The 20,165-nt window shown below is 46.1% G+C and overlaps 1 protein-coding gene across 1 annotated transcript in view; it reads right to left on the bottom strand.

Annotated features, from left to right (window-relative positions):
• Positions 1-20,165, bottom strand: part of LOC135906485 (uncharacterized) — a 72,255-nt gene that overhangs the window by 32,492 nt on the left and 19,598 nt on the right. The window contains exons 4-6 of the mRNA XM_065437891.2: positions 14,362-14,487; positions 12,597-12,830; positions 2,895-3,173 (exon numbers count right to left, since the gene is read on the bottom strand). Of these exons, the coding sequence (XP_065293963.1) occupies positions 2,895-3,173; positions 12,597-12,830; positions 14,362-14,487 (639 nt within the window). The remainder of the gene's footprint in view (positions 1-2,894; positions 3,174-12,596; positions 12,831-14,361; positions 14,488-20,165) is intronic.

The raw sequence follows: 20,165 nt of genomic DNA on the forward strand, positions 1-20,165 counted from the left end.
CATGTTCGAATTAACGAGACTTAACTTTATATGGCAGGTTTTCAGAAGTGACTGAAACAGAAAGTTTAGAAATGTTTTCATGCACACACCAAGGCCTGGTATTTACGTTAGAAATGCCAGATAACAAGTGCGAAGTCCAGATTTAGTAAGTGAAGTTGATATTCAGTGCAACAAAAATTTTGGAAGTACAGAACAAGGAGTGAAAAATGCTTCTAAGCACTTGAAAGGCCATTCTAAGTTGGTACAAAGTGCACTTTCCATCTTGAACATTAACCAAGCTATCAGAAAATCATGTGACGACATGGTCAAGAAAAGTCTGCAGTAATAGGTAATGAAGGTAAGAAACAGTAGGTAGTTATCCAGCCCCCTTCATAGCTTCTATTGCTGAAAAAGTCTTGAGTGACTTGGGTAACAAAAAGACAAAGTATGCAGATCATGACAAGAGAAGCATACATTATAGTAAAGAATAATTCAAGAAGCCATGTGCACACCCCTTTGGTGGTACTGGGAGAAGCAGCTTTTAAACCTTTGAGGGTTGATTTTTTTCGCCATATGCGACTGCCCAGGGTCGATTCTTTTTTTTTATTGCAGATTACAATTCTTCTTAGGAACTTATTTCGAAAAAAATTTACCGCAATTTTTTTAGGGTGACCATAAAGTGAGAAAAAAATATTTTGCATCAGTATATATGTACTTTTCATTCATGAATACCAACAATAAAAAAAGGTAATAAACTTATAAGAATAAAAAATTTGATGCATTGTTATACCATAGTTCAAGGCCTTGAAAATGTGCACATGACAATATTTTGCAAGACTCAAACGTTCCTGCTCTTACAGTAATATGTACACCATAGCGTAATCGAACTGCGTAGGTGCGCGCACTCAAGAAAACTGTGTGGTTGTATGCCCGTCAAAACAAAACTTGTGACAAACTTCCGCTAATCTTCATGTGATCGCCAACTAGAGGCAATTAGTTTTCGCAAGTGTGAAAAAAAAAGAAAGTAACGGCATCCTTCCTATGCGCACCCCTGTGAGCACTAAACGAGCGAGAAACAAGCGGTCGCCCTTTCAGCAATTAGTAACGGGCTAGCCATCAGTTTTGCAAGCACAAGAAGCCGAAACCACCCGCAGAACAAAACCAAAACCACTGCCCACCCGCATGCGCCAATGCGCGAGCGGTAGTATATAGACGCGCGGGAGCGAACTAGCTCTAAAACAAACCATGCAACGAAAACCGAGAGAGGGAGGTGCGTGATAAAAATTCCCAGTATTCCCACATACTAGTGGCAGCATATGACAGAAAAGAAAAAGTTAGGAAATTGGCGCGCTTTTTAAACGTACAGACGGCGCCGTAAATATACGGCATCGACCATTTTTGGACTTGTTTGCGGTGCCTTAGATTTACGTCATTGACCCTCAAAGGGTTTTAAATTTTTTCCCTTTAGTCTATTGTTTTTTTTTTATTTGCTCTCGATGACCCTTTCTTGTCTTAATATATTTAGTGTGCCTGCGAGCAATAAACAGTTAAGAGTTTGCAGACCTATTTGTGTGTGCCCTTTCGATTGTCTTTTGTACAAAATGCCAGCACAGTAAATGAAATGATGTTGTACCAACATCATTTCAAACCCTCCTGGGCAACCCTCGATTTCAGCCCCCGAAATGTTCCTAGGAGCAGCCTGCAATAAAAGCCCATGGACTGAGCACTCACTGATATGATAATGCTCTTTCATACATGAGCTTCTTTATCATTTTAAGCTGACATGGTGAAATGCAAGTACGGTAGGCCTGTACGACCTTCAATTTGCACCTCTTATTAAGTTTCACGACAAGACCTGCCACCCTCTCGTTAATGATATAGAGTTCCTGTATATTACTAGCTATATCCTTATTAATCAGCAATCCAACTCTTAGTTCTCTCTCCGCTAAGCCCCGGTAGCACAGGACGTGCCTGGCTTTTAGCACTGTACATGCTTCTTTTGTCTTAAGCTCACTGAGCCCTATTATATCCCATTTACTGAGTGCTAATTCCTCCAATAGCACTGCTAGACTCGCCTCACTAGATAACGTTCTAGCGTTAAATGTTGCCAGGTTCAGATTCCATTGGCGACCTCTCCAGACCCAGAGATTCTTAGCACCCTCTGCTGTGTCACAGGTCTCACCGCCGCCATGGTCCGTTGCTTCGCAGCTGCTGGGGACTGAGGGCCGGGGTTTGATTGTTGTATTCATATGGGAGGTTGTGGCGAAGTACTGCACCAGGGTGGCCAACCCTGCTCTGGTGAGGGAGTGCGTTACCGGTTCTGGTCCCCGGGATCAGGCCGCACTCCAGGCCTGTTTATGCAATTTTAGTACCACGCGGATTTTTTTCTTTAATCCGGTGGAAAATTGTGCAGCACCGGGATTCGAACGATGGTCCTCTTGCAAGCTAAGTGGATGCTCTACCTCTACGCCACCGCTGCACCATTACTCACAATACACGACCGGTGACAGCTGCTCCTGCACAATACATTGAGTCACAGGTCTGACCGCCAGACTAAAAACAGACTACCAAAGACAAGAAAGAGCCCAACACATTGAACTTTAGGGATGAAGGAGTATTCCTTTCATAGGTTATTCAGCACTTGTGTTATGGCATGAGCTGCCTGCTGTGGACGGCTTTCAAGCTGATTATCACCAGGGGGTGCAAAATTGCTGAAAGTGGCATGACCTGTTATGAAACTTCACGAGCACTGAAAGTGTGGCCATGTTGGTCGGACAAACGTGGGAGTGTTTAATCACAGTGCCAGATGGCGACAAGCAAGTTGACACACACAAGTGCTCACACACAAGAGCTTGCGTGTGTCCACTTGCTTTCCCCTGTCGGCTGTATGCCAGGAAACTGTTTGAGTGACTAACCTGGTACATGGAGATGACTTCGGTAGCATTCGGGAACAGGTCGCGAAGCAGTCCCCGCTCAACCATTTCACGGTCAGTCATGACTGTCTGTGTCCGGTCAATTGCATCAGCGCCCACGTGCAGCACGAAACGCTCCAACACCAGCCGAATGGTGATATCATCTGAGGCAGCACACAAAGCAAAACCCACCACCTCAGTTTCCCCATTGGAGTCCTCTACAGCCAGGATTAGCATTGGACCTTTGCCCTGAGTCTTGTATACAGCATCCACAAAGACAACCTGCAGAGTAATTGAAAGGTCAAAGTTAGAGCCATTTGACACATGCAACATTTAAGCTAAATGTCAGGGTTATTCAGCTGCAGTTAAAGCTAGAAATGCTCATTTTGTAGCAGACATTAAGAGTAGTGTACAATAGTAACAACAAACAGCAGTGCAAGGTGTGCTACACTACCACCAGTATGTCTTATGCTATACAGGCTATGCAATACAGTTGAACCCACTCACAACGATACTGGTTTTATCAATATATCAGTTATAACAATAAAAAGCTGCTGCGCCGTTGTCACAGAGTTGCATGCCCGCGCTCCTCTCAAGTGGGCCGACATTGCCACCACAGCCGCAACGCCGCTTGAACGGCGGAGGGAGGGCGCCTCCCATTGTCCCCGAACCCGCCCGACGGGTTGATCACGTGGGGTCGCCGGGGCGCGACGGAGGGACGAAGCGGCTCGGGAAGCCGGGAGAGCAGCGTGGAGGGCGAAGGAACGAGGTCGTGCACCGGGGGACAGCTGAAGATGTGGTCGGCAAGCTGAGATCTCCAGGCCGAAGCCTTCGTTGGTCGAGCGACAGACGGTGTAAGTCCGTCAGGATCTTCGGCAGCGAGGTTGCAGCAGCCCGACGCTCTTCAGACCGGGACCTCGGCAAGCACGCCCCAGATAAGCCTCGTGTTCCAGGCCGCTCTCACAACTTTCCGCCGGACTCTCTTTTTCCAATCTCGTTTAATCTTTCCTTTGTTTATCCATCGCGTGTTGATTCTTGTATGTTCTGTTAGTGTAGTCTTTGCCCTATTTATTGTCGCGTGTATTTTTCGTTTGTGCCGCGTATTTTATTTGTATTTCGCGAGTGTTAGTGGTTCCCACGTGGTGGGCTTAGTGTCGCGCGAGTGGCGTCAGGGCGTGTGCTGTGTGACCCGCACGCTCTCCGCGAACTAGGCCCCGCTACTGGAAGTTTGCATGTTTGTTTTCCATTATGTCTCGGGCATAATTTTGTCTTATTAAATTGAATGTGAGTGTACGAACGTCGCCTCCCGTCTCATGCCTCTGGTTCACGGTCGATCAGGCGTGGACCTTATCGCCGGTCAGCAGTCGAACCTTCCCTAAACGCACGCGGGGTGGGTTTGTTGTCGCCCCATCCCCTCCTGTTCGGAGAGTGCAATTAACCCCACCATCAATACTTGACAACTGGCGTCCGCGACAGGACTTGCTGACCACGATCTTCCGTGACCACGAGGCATAGCGGGCGGAACAGACGCGTACCGCGGAGAGTGGGAGAAGGCCAAGATATGGCTGATGGACTCCTCGAGGAGTTGGAGCGCATCGTGGCTGTCGGGAGGCAGATGGGCCTTGAGGGGCCAGCGCTCCGGGAGTTTGTGCGCGACACGCGCTCCAAAGAGGAGGCGGCTCATCGCGAGCGCAGGAAAGCGCGAGAGCTGCGTCAACGCGAGGCGGAGGAGTGCGATGCGGCACGGTCTTCCCAGCGCGTCCTCGAGTTAGAGAGGGAAATTGCGCTGTTGCGCGCGAGGGAGGGCCGTGTCGAGAGCATTCGCAACACAGAGTGTCTGCCGGGCTCGACCGCCGCCGCTGACCAACCTCATCCCCCTGGAGTGAGCCTTGCTCAGGTTTGTGCCCAGCGTGAGTCCTCAATCATGCCTCAGCCCTTCGGTACCGGGGCCCTCGAAGCGAACGAGAGGCCGGTGCTTCGGGAATCAGGCGGTGTGGTGGGTGACGATGGTCAGAGGCTCGCCACGAAAAACGTCAGCCGCCGCGCAGGCAAATGGTGCCGACATCGCAAGCCGAGAGAGGCGGCGAAGTGTGTGGCGCGGCGGAGGCTGGCGAGTTACCACACACCGCGGAGGTACGAGGTACGGACCGCTAGCAGATTGCAGAGGGTGAGGAAGAGGCCGCGCAAAATGGCGCAGAGGTCACGGAGGCGTCGACAGAGCTCGGGGGTCGCGGAGCGTTGCTCGTCGCCGCGAAAGAGAGCGCGAGCGATATATTCGCCGCGGCAGGTGCCGCTAAGTCGTGCACTTCGTGACACCCGGTTGGTCAGGCGCCGCGAGTGGGTGATGACCCGGCAAGGTTCGGTGTACCCCAATCACCGAGCCAAAAGCAGGCAACCGGGGCGCGGAGTGATATGTCGCCGTGGAGCGGCTAGTGCGTCTCCCCACCGATGTGTCGGGAAAGCTCGGGGGACGGCAGGAATGCGACCCCAGCGAGGACGACTGAAAAGTAGCAGATATTGAGAAGGGAAGACGGCACGGCATTGATAATTTAGTTTTGTAATAGTGCCTCGCTACATTTCTTATATGTTTCACTGCGTTTGTCGTTCATTTTTCTGCCCTCCAATACACCGATCTCTGTATTTTTGTTTGTGTTTTCTTTTTTGTGTGTGATGTGTGTTGCCTGGACAGTGCGCGTACCGGCTTTGCCGTGGTTTGCGCCAGTCACAGGGCCCAAGGGGACAATACCGTATCGCATTCATTTTGGAGCTGGGGATTCTCGGGACCATTATTTTATCACTAGTTTTCTGTTCTTTTGTGTTTGAGTTGGGCTGTGGACTGCACTGACTGGCCGAGAGCGAGGCGGCGATGTGCGCGGCGAAGCGCCTTGTGCGAATTGCCGTGACCCACACGACGACGTGATTGTGCGCGTGACCTTCGAGTGCGTGAGGAGTGCGGTCTCCTTAAGGTGCGCGTACATGACTCTGTGTTAGTTTGAATGTTATTAGGATAACATTCTTGTCGTCGGGGTGGTGTCACAGAGTTGCATGCCCGCGCTCCTCTCAAGTGGGCCGACATTGCCACCACAGCCGCAACGCCGCTTGAACGGCGGAGGGAGGGCGCCTCCCATTGTCCCCGAACCCGCCCGACGGGTTGATCACGTGGGGTCGCCGGGGCGCGACGGAGGGACGAAGCGGCTCGGGAAGCCGGGAGAGCAGCGTGGAGGGCGAAGGAACGAGGTCGTGCACCGGGGGACAGCTGAAGATGTGGTCGGCAAGCTGAGATCTCCAGGCCGAAGCCTTCGTTGGTCGAGCGACAGACGGTGTAAGTCCGTCAGGATCTTCGGCAGCGAGGTTGCAGCAGCCCGACGCTCTTCAGACCGGGACCTCGGCAAGCACGCCCCAGATAAGCCTCGTGTTCCAGGCCGCTCTCACAACTTTCCGCCGGACTCTCTTTTTCCAATCTCGTTTAATCTTTCCTTTGTTTATCCATCGCGTGTTGATTCTTGTATGTTCTGTTAGTGTAGTCTTTGCCCTATTTATTGTCGCGTGTATTTTTCGTTTGTGCCGCATATTTTATTTGTATTTCGCGAGTGTTAGTGGTTCCCACGTGGTGGGCTTAGTGTCGCGCGAGTGGCGTCAGGGCGTGTGCTGTGTGACCCGCACGCTCTCCGCGAACTAGGCCCCGCTACTGGAAGTTTGCATGTTTGTTTTCCATTATGTCTCGGGCATAATTTTGTCTTATTAAATTGAATGTGAGTGTACGAACGTCGCCTCCCGTCTCATGCCTCTGGTTCACGGTCGATCAGGCGTGGACCTTATCGCCGGTCAGCAGTCGAACCTTCCCTAAACGCACGCGGGGTGGGTTTGTTGTCGCCCCATCCCCTCCTGTTCGGAGAGTGCAATTAACCCCACCATCAATACTTGACAGCCGTCAACCTTTGTATGTTTTCTATGGAGGAAATAAACCACTTAAGCAATGCCCCCACAGCGCAATATTGGTTATAACGATGAAGTCTGGCTGCTGGGTGTCCGTGCCAAAAGGTAATGGAATGCAAAATACTTGAAAAGAAAAAGTAAAATGCGAGCGACTGCACGATCGCCCGCCACCCCAACTACTGCCGCGCGGTTCTCTACAACGCCAGCCTCACGCACGTCTTTCTCGTCGCCCTTCTACCCCTTCGAACACAAATGGGCATAGCTATACGCCGCGCCACCCTTCGAAAAACAAATCGACCGTGCTAACTGCACCGACAACACTGCTCTCAAATTGCTCACTGGGCATGGCTGGGCCCTCATTCTGCGCAATTCTGCTAACGGACTAAGTCGCTCGTGCTTGTCTTTGTTCGTTGCATCGAAGTCGTTCCTGGCCTTGGGTTTTTCAGCCTCGTTTGACTCGCCCCCAAAACGGAAGATGGCTGATACGCCTGCTGATCATCGGCAATGCGCGACGTTGGCGGTGAAAAGAAAACGCACTGCTGTAGATTTGGAAAGGAAGTGCTTCTGACCATAGACGATCGTCGCAAACGTGCTCGCATCGAACAGCGACAGTGACGGGCATGACGGCAGCACTGGTGCAGTAGGGCAGGCTCCCTCAAGGTTGTTGCTGAGGGAGGCCCTGGTAGATGATTCAGTCCTTCAGGGGCTCCCTTTCGCGAGGGACCCTCCGCTACACTTCAGGGAGCACCTGGATGTCTTGGAGAAGGGTGCCGGCAAGCTTCGCGTAAAGCAAGCGAGGCTGACGGACATGGGGTTTTTTTGTGCAAGCCAGTGGGAAGTACGCGGCGAGATGCTTGTGGCGATCTCATCCCAGCTTTTCTTCTGGATTTCTCAAGCTGAGATGCTGCCACGGCAACATTCTCGCATTCTTTAAAAGGTGCCTTTTGAGGCCACATAAGTGATGCCTCGGCGGAGCTCGTATGTCAGTTTCCACCTGTGACCCCTCTTTGAATTGTTATAGCAGTGCCATTCTTGAACGCCAACAGCCGCAGCTTGTTAACAACACATAATCGCAGCACGCAGTAAGAAGAGTTAAACACTTAAACAAGTCCACAAAATCAGAAGCCAGATGGAGGGAGGTGGTGGGGAGCAGAACTGGCCTCCCTGCCATTATAGTTTTCTCAGAACAGTTACGCTATCCCCCATTTTGATTTTTTTTCTCATGCAACCCAGTTATAACAATTATCGGTTAGAACAATGTAATTTCTTCCGTGGCACTTGAATAATAAGTGGGTTTGACTGTATACCAAGCCTGTATTTATGAAGAAAGAAAATAGGAAAGCACACAAGTGTACATCTAAGAAAAAAAAAAGAATGTAAGCGACATTCTGCGCTTCATATATCTACATTGTTCCTTTGTTTCACAGCAACATGGCAAGGAAGCAGAAGCTATGTGATGTACTCTGGAGACACTCCTGATTGGGTTGCATCAGCTAAAGCTTGCACTCCATTATTGTGAAACGGAGTACTATGGTGACGTACTGTATTTACTTGAAAATAAGTTGACCACAAATATAAGTCGACCCCTATACGTTGAGCTCGCCAAGAAATAAAAAAATATATATATAATTCGATTATAGGTGGACCCATATATCTTTTTAGAAAGAAAAATGAACAATCTTGAGCATGACACACCTTTATTTACAGTAATCTTAGCTACTAAATCCCACTAGTCGATGCCACAAGCTGCATCCTCGTTGGAACTGCCAGAGAAGTCTTCATTGGATGCTTCGTAGCAAGCTTGGCACCCCAAATGACGTCACCATCAGTGCCGTCGAGTGTGTTCGGTATGCTGAATTTCTTAAAGCCAGCCTGGATAATCTCCAGACTGACTTTACAGAGGGCACGACAGAGGAAATCCCTTAGCTCAGTACTTTTGTAAGCTTTGTTCACGAATCCAGTCGAAACCCACGATAACAAAATACCGCAACAACAAAATTCTCGCGACAACGAAACATTTTCGTATCCCCGGCGAATGCCCCTAGGATTCAATGCATAGTGTAGCTCTCGGCAACGAAATGCTGCTGTACTGCAATTCCACATCAACAAAATTTGCCAGAACGTAACTCCGTATATTGCCTACTCGCGTAAGGCTAGCAGGCTCCAAAATGTGCTCAAATGTGATTGTCTTGCATTAAAATTGCGAAAAATACCACCACATTACACTTGTGTGGGCACCGCCATTTTTGTTCACAAATACAACCACGTGCCGGAAGCAACCAGTGCACTGGAAACACGTCATGGCCGCCACCTTGTTTGTTGATTGCCCGTTTGAAGTGGCACGCACGCTGCTACTGACATGTGACAATGGTTGTTGCACGCCTACTAGGCGAGATCATAGATCGTTGTTCGAAACGCGCTTTCAGTTTGTGTTCGCCGCAGCTGGCGACTCGGCGAGGCCTAAGCCAATCACGTGTGGCAAAACTGAATGCAAACTAAACGCGCGTTTCAAACAACAATTGCCGATCGCAGCAGTGCACCGCGTAATGTGCGCCTCGGTGAGAAAAATGCAGCAAAAACAAGGAAATCCACGTCCCACCGACATGGAATTTTGTATGGCACTTCAGATGGCGATCGCAGCATAATGAGTGTCACGCATTGAGCCATGATTGAGCGATCATTCCAGAATACGCATCCCTTGCTTCAAGAGCGCTGGTTTTTGTGCCACCCGACAGCCATAGCGTGCGGATTCGGCGCCGGACATAGATTTGCATGAAAGGGTTGTTATCTCAATCGTTTGCCTTCGGGTACACGAGATACGATCACTTTTGCGCTCGGCACCGGACACGTCAGAGGCCTATGGGCAACAGTGTGCGCTGAAGAAATGCTGCTGCATGCGTTGTTGCTCTACGTCCAGTGGCGAGTTATGCAAAATCTCCCAAAGTGATCACATCTCCCAAAGCAATTCACCGAAGAATACTGCGCTACGGCGGTACTGCCACTGCTGGTCAACGCATGCGACGCACTTTGTACTGTCGGCAATGCAGTTCTATATCCTCGAGCAAAGCTAGCAAAGTAGGCTAACAGTATTTCGACAGTAAAGTTTTGTTCGGTGATGCATTACCTATCTGTGCTGTCTCTTTTCGCAACAACGAAATTCTTGCGAAGGCGAATTTTTTCGCGTGCTCCGCCGATTTCATTATTGTGAGGTTCAACTGTATAAGCCGAAAGTATGATCATAAATATAGGTTGATAGCTCATTTTCGGTAACATTTTCAAAAGAGAAAGACAAAGAAAGGTTGACCTGTATTCGAATAAGTACGGTAGTACTTGCTTGTTTGGACCTGTAAAACCCTTAGAGTGAGAATTGCAGTCTGTCAACTAGAGTTTTTTGTTGGTAACAGCCTTGCAGAACAGCCAACCTTGGAAACTGCATTCTGCTACGGTAAATCACTCGACCTATAGCATCAGCCCATGTTGTGAATTGGTAAGTGGACCACAGGAGACTGGCCATGGCCAACTGGCATTGAGGGAACAGGCAGTGATGAGACACTGCTTAGCTAAACCTAAGTTTATTGACATGACGAAAGGCAGGGGCTAGAGAGAGTAAGAAAAGGTACGTGAAGGGAAGGGCGCTTACTTCATACACTTCTAGACTTTTGAGCTGTTCCTAGTCTCCTTGACGGACAAGTCACAATAATATTTTCAGAATCCTTTTCGTCCACAACATGGTTAACAATCCTGTCAAGTATCAGAAATGCTAAGCTCCTCATGCCACAGATAGCAATGATGGCTTGTTTCTCCAGAATGAATGCTTCTCCAGAACAACCTTTTACCTTTTTTCCATACAAGGTCTTGTTGTAAACGCTCTTATCTACTAAAAAATTCACCCCTTCATTACCACCCTCTCAATTTCCATAATAGTCTTCTGAAAAACTTCATTTCTGTCAAATTAAAAAAAAAAGAATTATGGCATGAATTTTGAGAAGTATTAAGGCCATACACGTATGTATGCCGGTGTGCGAAAGCACGCGCCCATGCACCTCACGCATGTGCAAATGATGCAGGACAGATCGTATGCATCAAAGTGTGGCGTGAACACAAATATCTCACGTTTACGTACGCTAAAAAATAGCGTCCAACATGGCGACACCCACGGCTCCCGCTTCAGCATGAATTCTCGTGATGGCTACATTCTGACTCACGTTGATTGCCAGGTTCACTCTCTCTAAACTCACCTGAAACGTTAGTTATGAACGCATAGCGCATCCAATTTGTGAGATCATTCTGCGATTCCGGCACGCCTAACAAGATGTGTCCGCATAGCAAAAACAGGATTATGGTGGCCAACCAACCCATAGAGAAACACATACATAACCGACCCACCTGGAGTGTAATTCGCTACTTCTCCGCACCAGTACAACGGTTCTCAGGGGCACATGTCGCCTGGTACTTATGGCAGACGGCACGCAACAAATAAAGCATGCAGAGTGAAAAAATGTTATCTGTAGCCATCATTTTGTTCAATGAGGAGATACAGGTCACTGTTATTGCATGTTTGCAAGATGCTATGTTGAAGCTTCTACGACTAAATGGTGAGCGGCATGGTTAGGGGAAGCTCATCTCCGATGGCAAATAATTCGCCTGCACCGAATACCGAATACTGCACCAAAGTGGCAGTATTTCTGCTTCAGAGAAGTACAACAAGCACACTTATTTCTTCGCTCTGAACTATAAATCAGAGCAGCATTGTTCTAAAGCATTGTCCTAAAGCAGCTTTGTTCTAGTGCCGACAAGAGCAGCAGCGAACACCGGTTGTGGCCGAAGGACGCTTTTAGGAACAGTTCCTCAAGCTCGATTTCACCTATGTTGCGGACTAAGAAATGTTTACCAAAGATACAGTAATTTGGTGCCTCTGCTTATGTCTATAATATAATGCCTGAGAAAATAGGAGGGAACATTATTGGTGACTGTGATCACACAATGTGATTATGACCGCAAACCCCTGGAGAGATCAGGGCAACAAGCTGCGAATGAACCCTGCGCAAATTACGATGTCAAGATTTCTCTGCCAGCGCTAGCAGAGCTTGTCGTCATGTACGTGCTGCATCATGCTTGGTCACTGGATCTGGAAGTAGAAGGTTCAACGGCTGCTGCATTTTCTCTTTGAGCGAAATTAGTCTTTAACATCACGCTCAATAGAGCTTCCTTGCGTTTGCGTTTCCATATGTTAAACTAAATGTATTGAAGGCACGCACACCAAAACGTCCCACGAAAGTGCTTGCGTTTAATGTATGTAAGGCGACAATTGCTATTCTAAATCTGTCTACCTTCTCGAGATAGGTACCAGTGCTCTGGCTGCCTCACAAAAATACGAAACAATGTCTACCAAGGCGAAAATGTGAGCCAAGTGGACACGTGCTGGCGTGCGTCTTATAGGTTCAAACCGCCATTACTTGCGAGATGCAGCAAACGCAAGGCGCTCGGGCGCAAGCTATCATGCACGGGCGCAAGCTTTCACGCACTGGCAAGCTTACGTCTAGTTTGGCCTGTAAACCCCAAAATTAGGCGTCTTAATCAAAGTGGACCATTAGAGAAAGACTTCCACTTTGATATGCATGCTTTTGTGCCCCCCTATTACGTTAGGTCACAGGAGCACAAGTTGCTATATTTGGTTGCTCCACCATTTAGTGCATGTTAATTGCATGCACTAATCAATGGCAACTTCAAATATTCTAAAGCCTTGTTGATACTGCCCGTGAGACCCACCTCTGGGTAGCTTTGGTAGGCTTCGCGCATGAAATGGTCTTGGTAGAACACGCCCACCAGCGAGTTGTCCTCTGTGGCAAGAACATCAAGAGCACCCCCTGCACCTTGAACTTCAAGCACTAAGGCATCCAAAGCATTGCCCTGCTGTTGAGTGTGCTCTACTTGCGTCTGCTGGTTATTTGGCTGGGAGCTGCCAGAGAAGCCCATGTTCCGCAGATCACGCAGCAGCACCACCTGGGTAGCATACAGTGAGATAACCTTTTTTAACCAATTCTCGTGTGCTTAAGCTTACTGACAGTTCTTTAAATGAGCCTTATAACCAAATCGTAGATTAATCAGTTTACTATAGTATTTCAACTGATTGTGATCTGGAAGCTGCATGAGCTGCAGCATGGAAGAGATGTCAAACAACCGCTCAAGTGAGTGACCTATAATGACTACTCCTGTTAGGAGTATGCTGTAATTCCTAACCAGATTTACAGTTCATTGCAATACTTTGTCAGCATTCCCCTAAAATCAAGTAACACACTTTACATGCCAAACTCGCAACATTCTTAATTTCTTTGCACTCAAACATCCACGTTTGAGCCCGTAATTTCACACCTATAAAAACAGGAAGATTATCATTAGTGTGAAATAAATTTGCATACAACTGGGTAAATATGCTAGTTAGCCGTTCATTTTGCCTTCACTGTGCGTTTTATGGTCGAAGCATACCATATGAGTCAGTGCCCCCTGGTAGCATGTGCATAAGCCAACTTTTTATTATCCTTCATAAAGAACTGATATGCCTGATGGGTTGGCTTTACTTTCCCAAGAGCATGTGCCAATATTTTTTAGAGTGAATACTAATTGCTTTTTATTGACTCTTTCATCTGTTTTCATGGTGGTCAGTGGTGGTTGGACTTCGCCGATAGACAATCATATTACAGCAAGCGACCACTGTGGCACCAGTCGCGGACACCACCTACAGCAAAAAATTTAAAACGGTTGGGTATGCAGTGCACTGTCTTCCTCCATTTCTCTATTAGCTGTGCAAACGTGATTTGGGAGCGATGGCGCTACTAAAGACAACTAAGAAAAATAAAGGGACACCACATGGCACTGACTGTGAACTGAGGTTTACTGCAGAAAACCAAACAACATATAAAAAATATTTGTTACATGGTCTTAGTCCCCTCGGCATAACAAAGGATCACTATAAAAAACTATTTTCAAGTTATGAACCTAAACCTTCGAAAGTCTATTTTTTGCATAGCTATATTAGTTTCAGACATGGAAATGGTATTTCTGAACTGGTGCACTGTTTGCATTTTCTGTAATTGTAAAGTGTTCAGTGTTTTTAAATGTGTACGTTCATGTCTGATTCTGCACAACTGCCTTGTAGATGTTTATGGGCCTAGCCAAGGCTGTTGATTCAGCTTTCAGCCCATATCCCTTTCCAGGATGTTTTCTGGAAGAATAAACGTGAATTAAACGCACTGTTCACTCGCCAATGGCATAGAAACGAAGTGATGAGTGATATGTACTAACCTATCACCTCGCTCATTAAAGGCAGTTTGAATAGTTTAACACTGAGGTCCACAAATAGGTCATTGCTTGGAACAGTACAAGCATTGAAGAAATTTCTGGAAAGGTAATTTGATAGCCTAAACTGATTCAATGTTTGTTCATGGTGTCCCTTAAAAGTGATGTCACCAAGAAAAAAGGTGGATGAAATTATGCAGAAATATGAAGGTAATAATGAAAAAAAAAAAAGACATACCTTGCCTGTGCTGACAAGAAAATTCTGAATGGCTTCTTCATCTGACTCAAACGTGAGAAGCTTCTTGGCTTCAAGCAGGTCATCAGCTGCCAATCGTCGCTGCTTTGGTAGCTGCCGGAAACAGGCCTGCCAACAAATTCAGCAACCTCTTAAATCCCAGTTTTTTCTGGCCCTCTTTTAGGCCACAGTGCTCACCTGGTTATTTATTTATATTCCAGCACAAAGACTTCATCAGGTTTGCCACAGGTTGCAATATGATGACACAACAGAAATTACTCAAAAAGAAAAATTACATGCAAGTTTTTCTGCCCGCTTACATGCCAATATCCAACTGAGGAGTCAAAGAAACTTTCAACGAATTGCTCCATTTAATTCACCCATATTTTCGCACTACATTCTACAGCAGCCATCCTTCGTGGCGAGGCAAACAACCAAACAAGCTAGCAGGTTATTATGCCATTTATGTGCAGTTGTCTAAATTAAAATCAAATCACTGTAGACAAATTCTATTGTTATTTTACATATGGCCAGGGACTGGTTTGATTTCACTGCCTGTATTAATTCATTAATACAGTTGACTTTTGATTTGAACTTGACAGGACCCATAGAATTGACTGAATTATCCAGCAGGTCAAATTAAAAGAAGGTGCATAAAAAAAAACATCCAGACACACTGCTGCTTCGTTTGGTAGAATTTACTCAATTAGAAGTGCACCCAGTTTTTATAGGTATAAAAAAAAAAGGGCACCCAATTGTTTTTTTTTTTTTTAACATAAGATGCCTCCAATTCTGGCAATCAGAAAGATGAAACCAGTGGAGTTTACCTTCAAAGAATGAAAATTTATTTACACTTCATGTCCATTGTCATAACTTTCAGATAGTTTTTAATCACTATTTATGGACCCTAAAATGACATAAAAATTACAAGAGGGAATTCTAGTGCTGCAATCATTCAGGTACCATGCTGGTACATGGATTTGTCTAATCTTTGTGCTTGTGGCTTCAGACGCCCTGGTGGCATTACTTATTATGCTTTATCTTTTTAAATTGCCAAGCAATCATAGTCTTTTAAATGCGAGAAAGCAATAAATCTCTGGGTACACGCATAATAATTGCAAATTGTTGCATTTATAACGCAACGTTTTGTTGAAAATGATCCATTTGCAATGTCGCAGGGCTGTATGAAGCCAGAAGGACGAAGTTGAGGCATATTCATGTACTGGCCATCATTACCTTGCTGGCTCAACCGCCACACTTGCAGCTTCCATATAGTACACTAGCGCAAGAGTTCCTTCCAGTAATTTTTAAAGATAACTGTGTTATGGACCACAACATCTCATGCCCAATTTCAAGATTGAAATAAATGAAATTTTATTTATTTATTTTATTTATTTATTTCAATATTACTGCCTGCCTCTAGTTAGAGGCCTTAAGCAGGAGTGGTTACATACATGACGAGTAAGACTGAGTACAAGGTGTGAAGCGTGAGCATAATGAAATAGCACTGAATTTGAAAACATAAGCAGCGTGTCATTTGCGAGAACGTAGCAATTAGCGCTAACAATGTGAAATTATTCCAGAAGAAAATGTGAAATGCTCTTAGCGCCAAGCTGACAAACACTTAGGAGACAGAAAAACTAAACTAGAACAATATATGTATACCACGCGTGGCAAACGATTACAGAACATACATCCTGTCAGACAAATATAATGTGGTAGTGTAAAAATGTGTAAAAATGTGTAGCAGTGGCAGAAGCATCAGAAAACACGTGTGTTCAGTTATGTGGAAGGACAAGCCGAAAAGAAAAGAAAAAGGAAAGGAGGGCAGGGATGTAGCTCGGTCATTTACACAATTTCTTGAAGCAGCTTTAAGAATGATTCGATGGTGTCGCAGGCAACCACCGCAGCAGGAAGTAGATTCCATTCCCTAATGGTTCGGGGAAAATATGAATTTCTAAACGCTTCTGTTTTGCACTGATAATCTTTAAGCTGCTTAGCGCGGCTAGACCGAGTTGATCGACGAGCTAGAGGCTCGGTATACGTGTCCTTGTCGATGCCCAATTTTCCATGATAGAGCAAATACATGTACTTTAATCGTTCTTTAAATCGCCGTTTTTGCAGGGTAACCAGTTCTGCTGTTTCGAGCATAGCGCTTGGTGATGCATAACGACTGAAGGAATTGAATACAAATCGTATCGCCTTTCTCTGAATTTTTTCTACCTTTTTTATGTTAATATCGCTATGTGGATCCCAGACGACGGACCCATACTCAAGAATCGGGCGGACGAAAGTTTTGTAAGCTAGTAGTTTTATCTCATGGGGTGAATTTTTTAAGCAACGCCTCAAGTAACAAAGCTTCTGCATGGCTTTCTTTTCTATGTATGACACGTGCTCATTCCACTTTAAATCCGAGCTGATAACTACACCCAAATATTTATAGCTTGTCACGCGGTCTAAAATATGCCCATCGATCGAATACTGGTTGTTTAAAGGGTGTCGTTTCCGCGTCACGGTCATCGCTACAGTTTTTTTCGCATTGATTTTCATTTGCCATGTGCTGCACCATGATTGCACTGTAGACAGCGAGGTATTTAACAGCGATTGGTCAGCGGGACAACAGATTTCTTTATATAAAACGCAATCGTCAGCAAACAATTTTATTTTAACTGGCAATTCCTGTGCAATATCATTGATGAAAATTAAAAAAAATAAGGGCCCAAGCACTGATCCCTGTGGGATTCCGGATAGTACAGGTCTTGACCGTGAATGTGTTCCGTCTATGTTTACAGTTTGCCGTCTCGAAGTAAGGTATGCTTGAATCCAAGAAAGAAGGGACTCATTTTTAAGTATAGGTTTCAATTTTATCATGAGTTTGGTGTGTGATACCCGGTCAAATGCTTTCTCGAAATCTAAAAAAATAATATCGATTTGCCCTTGCTCATCCAGAATAGCTGCGAAATCATGAATGGTTTCTAAAAGCTGAGTAGTAGTTGAAAGCCCTTTACGAAATCCATGCTGCCTAGGGTCAAGAAAACCATGAAGCTCAAGATAAGCTGTTATATGTTTAAAGATGATGTGTTCAAGAAGTTTGGAACATGTGCAGAGTATAGAAATGGGTCGATAGGAAGAAAGCAGCGATGAGTCTCCTGCTTTTGGCACTGGAACAATCTTTCCAAATTTCCAGTCATGAGGCAGCTCGGATAGTTCTAACGACTTATTAAAAATAACACATAAGAATTTAGAGCACCATTCGGCATACCGGAACAGGAATGTATTGGGTATCGCATCGATGCCAGAAGATTTTTTTGTATCAATGTTAAGTAAAAGCTTTAGAACACCTTCTTCCGTTATTATAATATTACTAATAGGTGGAAAGCTTTGCAATGTCAAAAATATAGGTTTTTCACCATTATCAACTGTAAATACGGAACAGAAAAAGTTGTTGAGCGATTCTGCAACTTTTAATTTCTCCGACACTCTTTCACCATTAATGCAGAGGGAGGGCACGGTTTTTGATTTTGAAGAAAAATGCCGCCAGAATTTTGCAGGGGACGAAAGGAGAAATTGCTTCATAGTGACATTGTGGTAGTAGTCTTTTGCTAGGCCCATAGGCCCATAGAAATGCATGGATGCTGACTGAGAACCTCCGGTGCAATTAAATTAAGCGAACAATTGAATTAACTAGAGTTGAGTTAACAGAAGTCTATTGCATCAGCTTTAGGGGGGCATCCAGATTGATGTTTGCTTTAAATACTGTGCTTACCACAGCGAAAATGATCAAACTAGTTTTGCGTGCAAATATCTGATGTAAGCAATTATGAGATTGCACTACTGTCAGGCTAGAACAGAAGTCATAAAGCATGATGTGGCGTAACTGTGATTTTGAACTGGAAGCTTGGTGCAGGATTGGGACTGCCCAAAGTAATTTTGGAGCATTTTGGAGTAAAATTACATTATGGAGCAGTTTGGCACAGGCCAATCAGAATTTAGGTGCAATAATGGAACATGGAAGGGCACTTCGGAACGACAAAACACAGACTAAACCAACACAAAGCGTGTAGCATAAGCGCGCTTTCCAGCTATAGCGTACTAAAATATAGGAGAGTGAGGCGAGCGGCAGCACGGCACATGCTTTCCTGTGAAACTGAAAACGTTGGTGGCACTACGATTGGACTATATATTCCTGCACCGATGCTCATGATAGCAGAAAATGTTCTGAAGTTATGCAGCCCAATCGAACCAGGTAAAATAATTTCTGGGTCACCATACATGTTACCACATAACCAGAGAGCCTGGGATGGTATGACATAAAACTACCGTAATCTGTTTTTATTGCAATAGCGCCTGGAGTGTCCATATAATCGCATTTCTCCCGTCGCTGCAATGTTCTGCATAAAGATAGGGGCGATAACATCGTCGCCGCGCACAGTATGCTAAATGTGGGAGTAAAAGTGTGTGAGCGTGAGCTGACAATGGCAGCTCAATCAGGCACGCGCGAGGGTGGAAAGTAGGGAGGAAGTGCATCGTCTTCCGTGACGCACGAGGCACCAGTGGAGGAGGGGTTCTACTCTGGCGGCTGCTGCATATGGCGCAGCTTATTTGAAAGCGATCTGCAATGGGGACTAGTGCTAGTGGTGAGCTTTTGGCGCTTAGTTCGCGTTGAAGCAAGGCAGCACTCAAGTCAATTCACTCGCTGCTGCTGCCATGCTTCATCAATGAACTTCAGCGTTTTAACGAGTCTCCGCGGTAATCAAGCGAGATTTTTTTCATGTTTACCTGAGCCTGCGTCCCATGATACTTGGTAATTTAGTTAGCAAGCAAATGTTTACAAGTTTATAAGGCCGATAGAACTACTATCCTTACTTTGTATAGCTGTCTACTAATTTGCTATCGCAATCGATGATTCGCCTTGCAGGAGAAACTGCAACTTTTTATTCCAAATCCGTCATTAGCCCTTTGTGATAGGTCAAAATGGCTCAGGCCTTGCCCATTGGGCATAAAAACAGATTGGAATAGTTTTATGTTATACCGGCCATGGGGACAGAGACGACCGCCCGCAGAACGCACTACAGTGCACGCTTCCCTAATACCTAGTTCGCTCGCACCGCCCTCAGTCTACCTTTCGTTGTTTTGCACCCTCATCTAGGGATCGCTGCGCCTTTCTGTGACTATGAAGGAAAAGCTACGAAGGCAAAGTGCACACAAGTGAGAGTGCTTCTGAGGAGAGACCCTCGTTTTCATCCATGTTAGCTTAAGCTGGGAAGAGAAAACATACACGCCTTATTAGCAACAGTTAAAGACAGAACACACCATTGAATGTAAAAGTTAACTTATTTTTCAGCTCTTCCCTTTCGCGCCTGGGCAAATACGAAAACATCGCACATGGAAGCTGCATCTATTCACCCTCTGTTCCGAGAAACCAAAAGCACTGTCAGACGTTGGCGGACTACTTGGCGCGGTAACACAGTGCCGAAGCACCGTCCCCGTAGCTTTCCCTTCATAGCCATAGAAAGTTGTCAGCGAGTATAGTACGCTCTAAATACAGCCACCCTGGCCGTGCCAACAGCAGCGTCAACAGCTGAGAGTGGCTGCACGCGCCCGCGCACCAGCCACATGCCAGAAGCACGGAAAAGTCCAGTGCTTTAAGCACGAAAATTTTGAGAAACTGCACAGGAGGCGCCGTCACGCAGTGTGCAGAATGTGAACGGCTGCACTCTTTTCTGGAGAACGAATCCGCTTGCTGTTCGCGGTCACTGTCGGAGCACACATGCCAAAGCCGTTCTGGCCCAGCGTGGCGCAATTCA

This window comes from Dermacentor albipictus, chromosome 1 (genome assembly GCF_038994185.2).
Source record: "Dermacentor albipictus isolate Rhodes 1998 colony chromosome 1, USDA_Dalb.pri_finalv2, whole genome shotgun sequence".
NCBI classification, from domain to species: Eukaryota; Metazoa; Arthropoda; class Arachnida; order Ixodida; family Ixodidae; genus Dermacentor; species Dermacentor albipictus.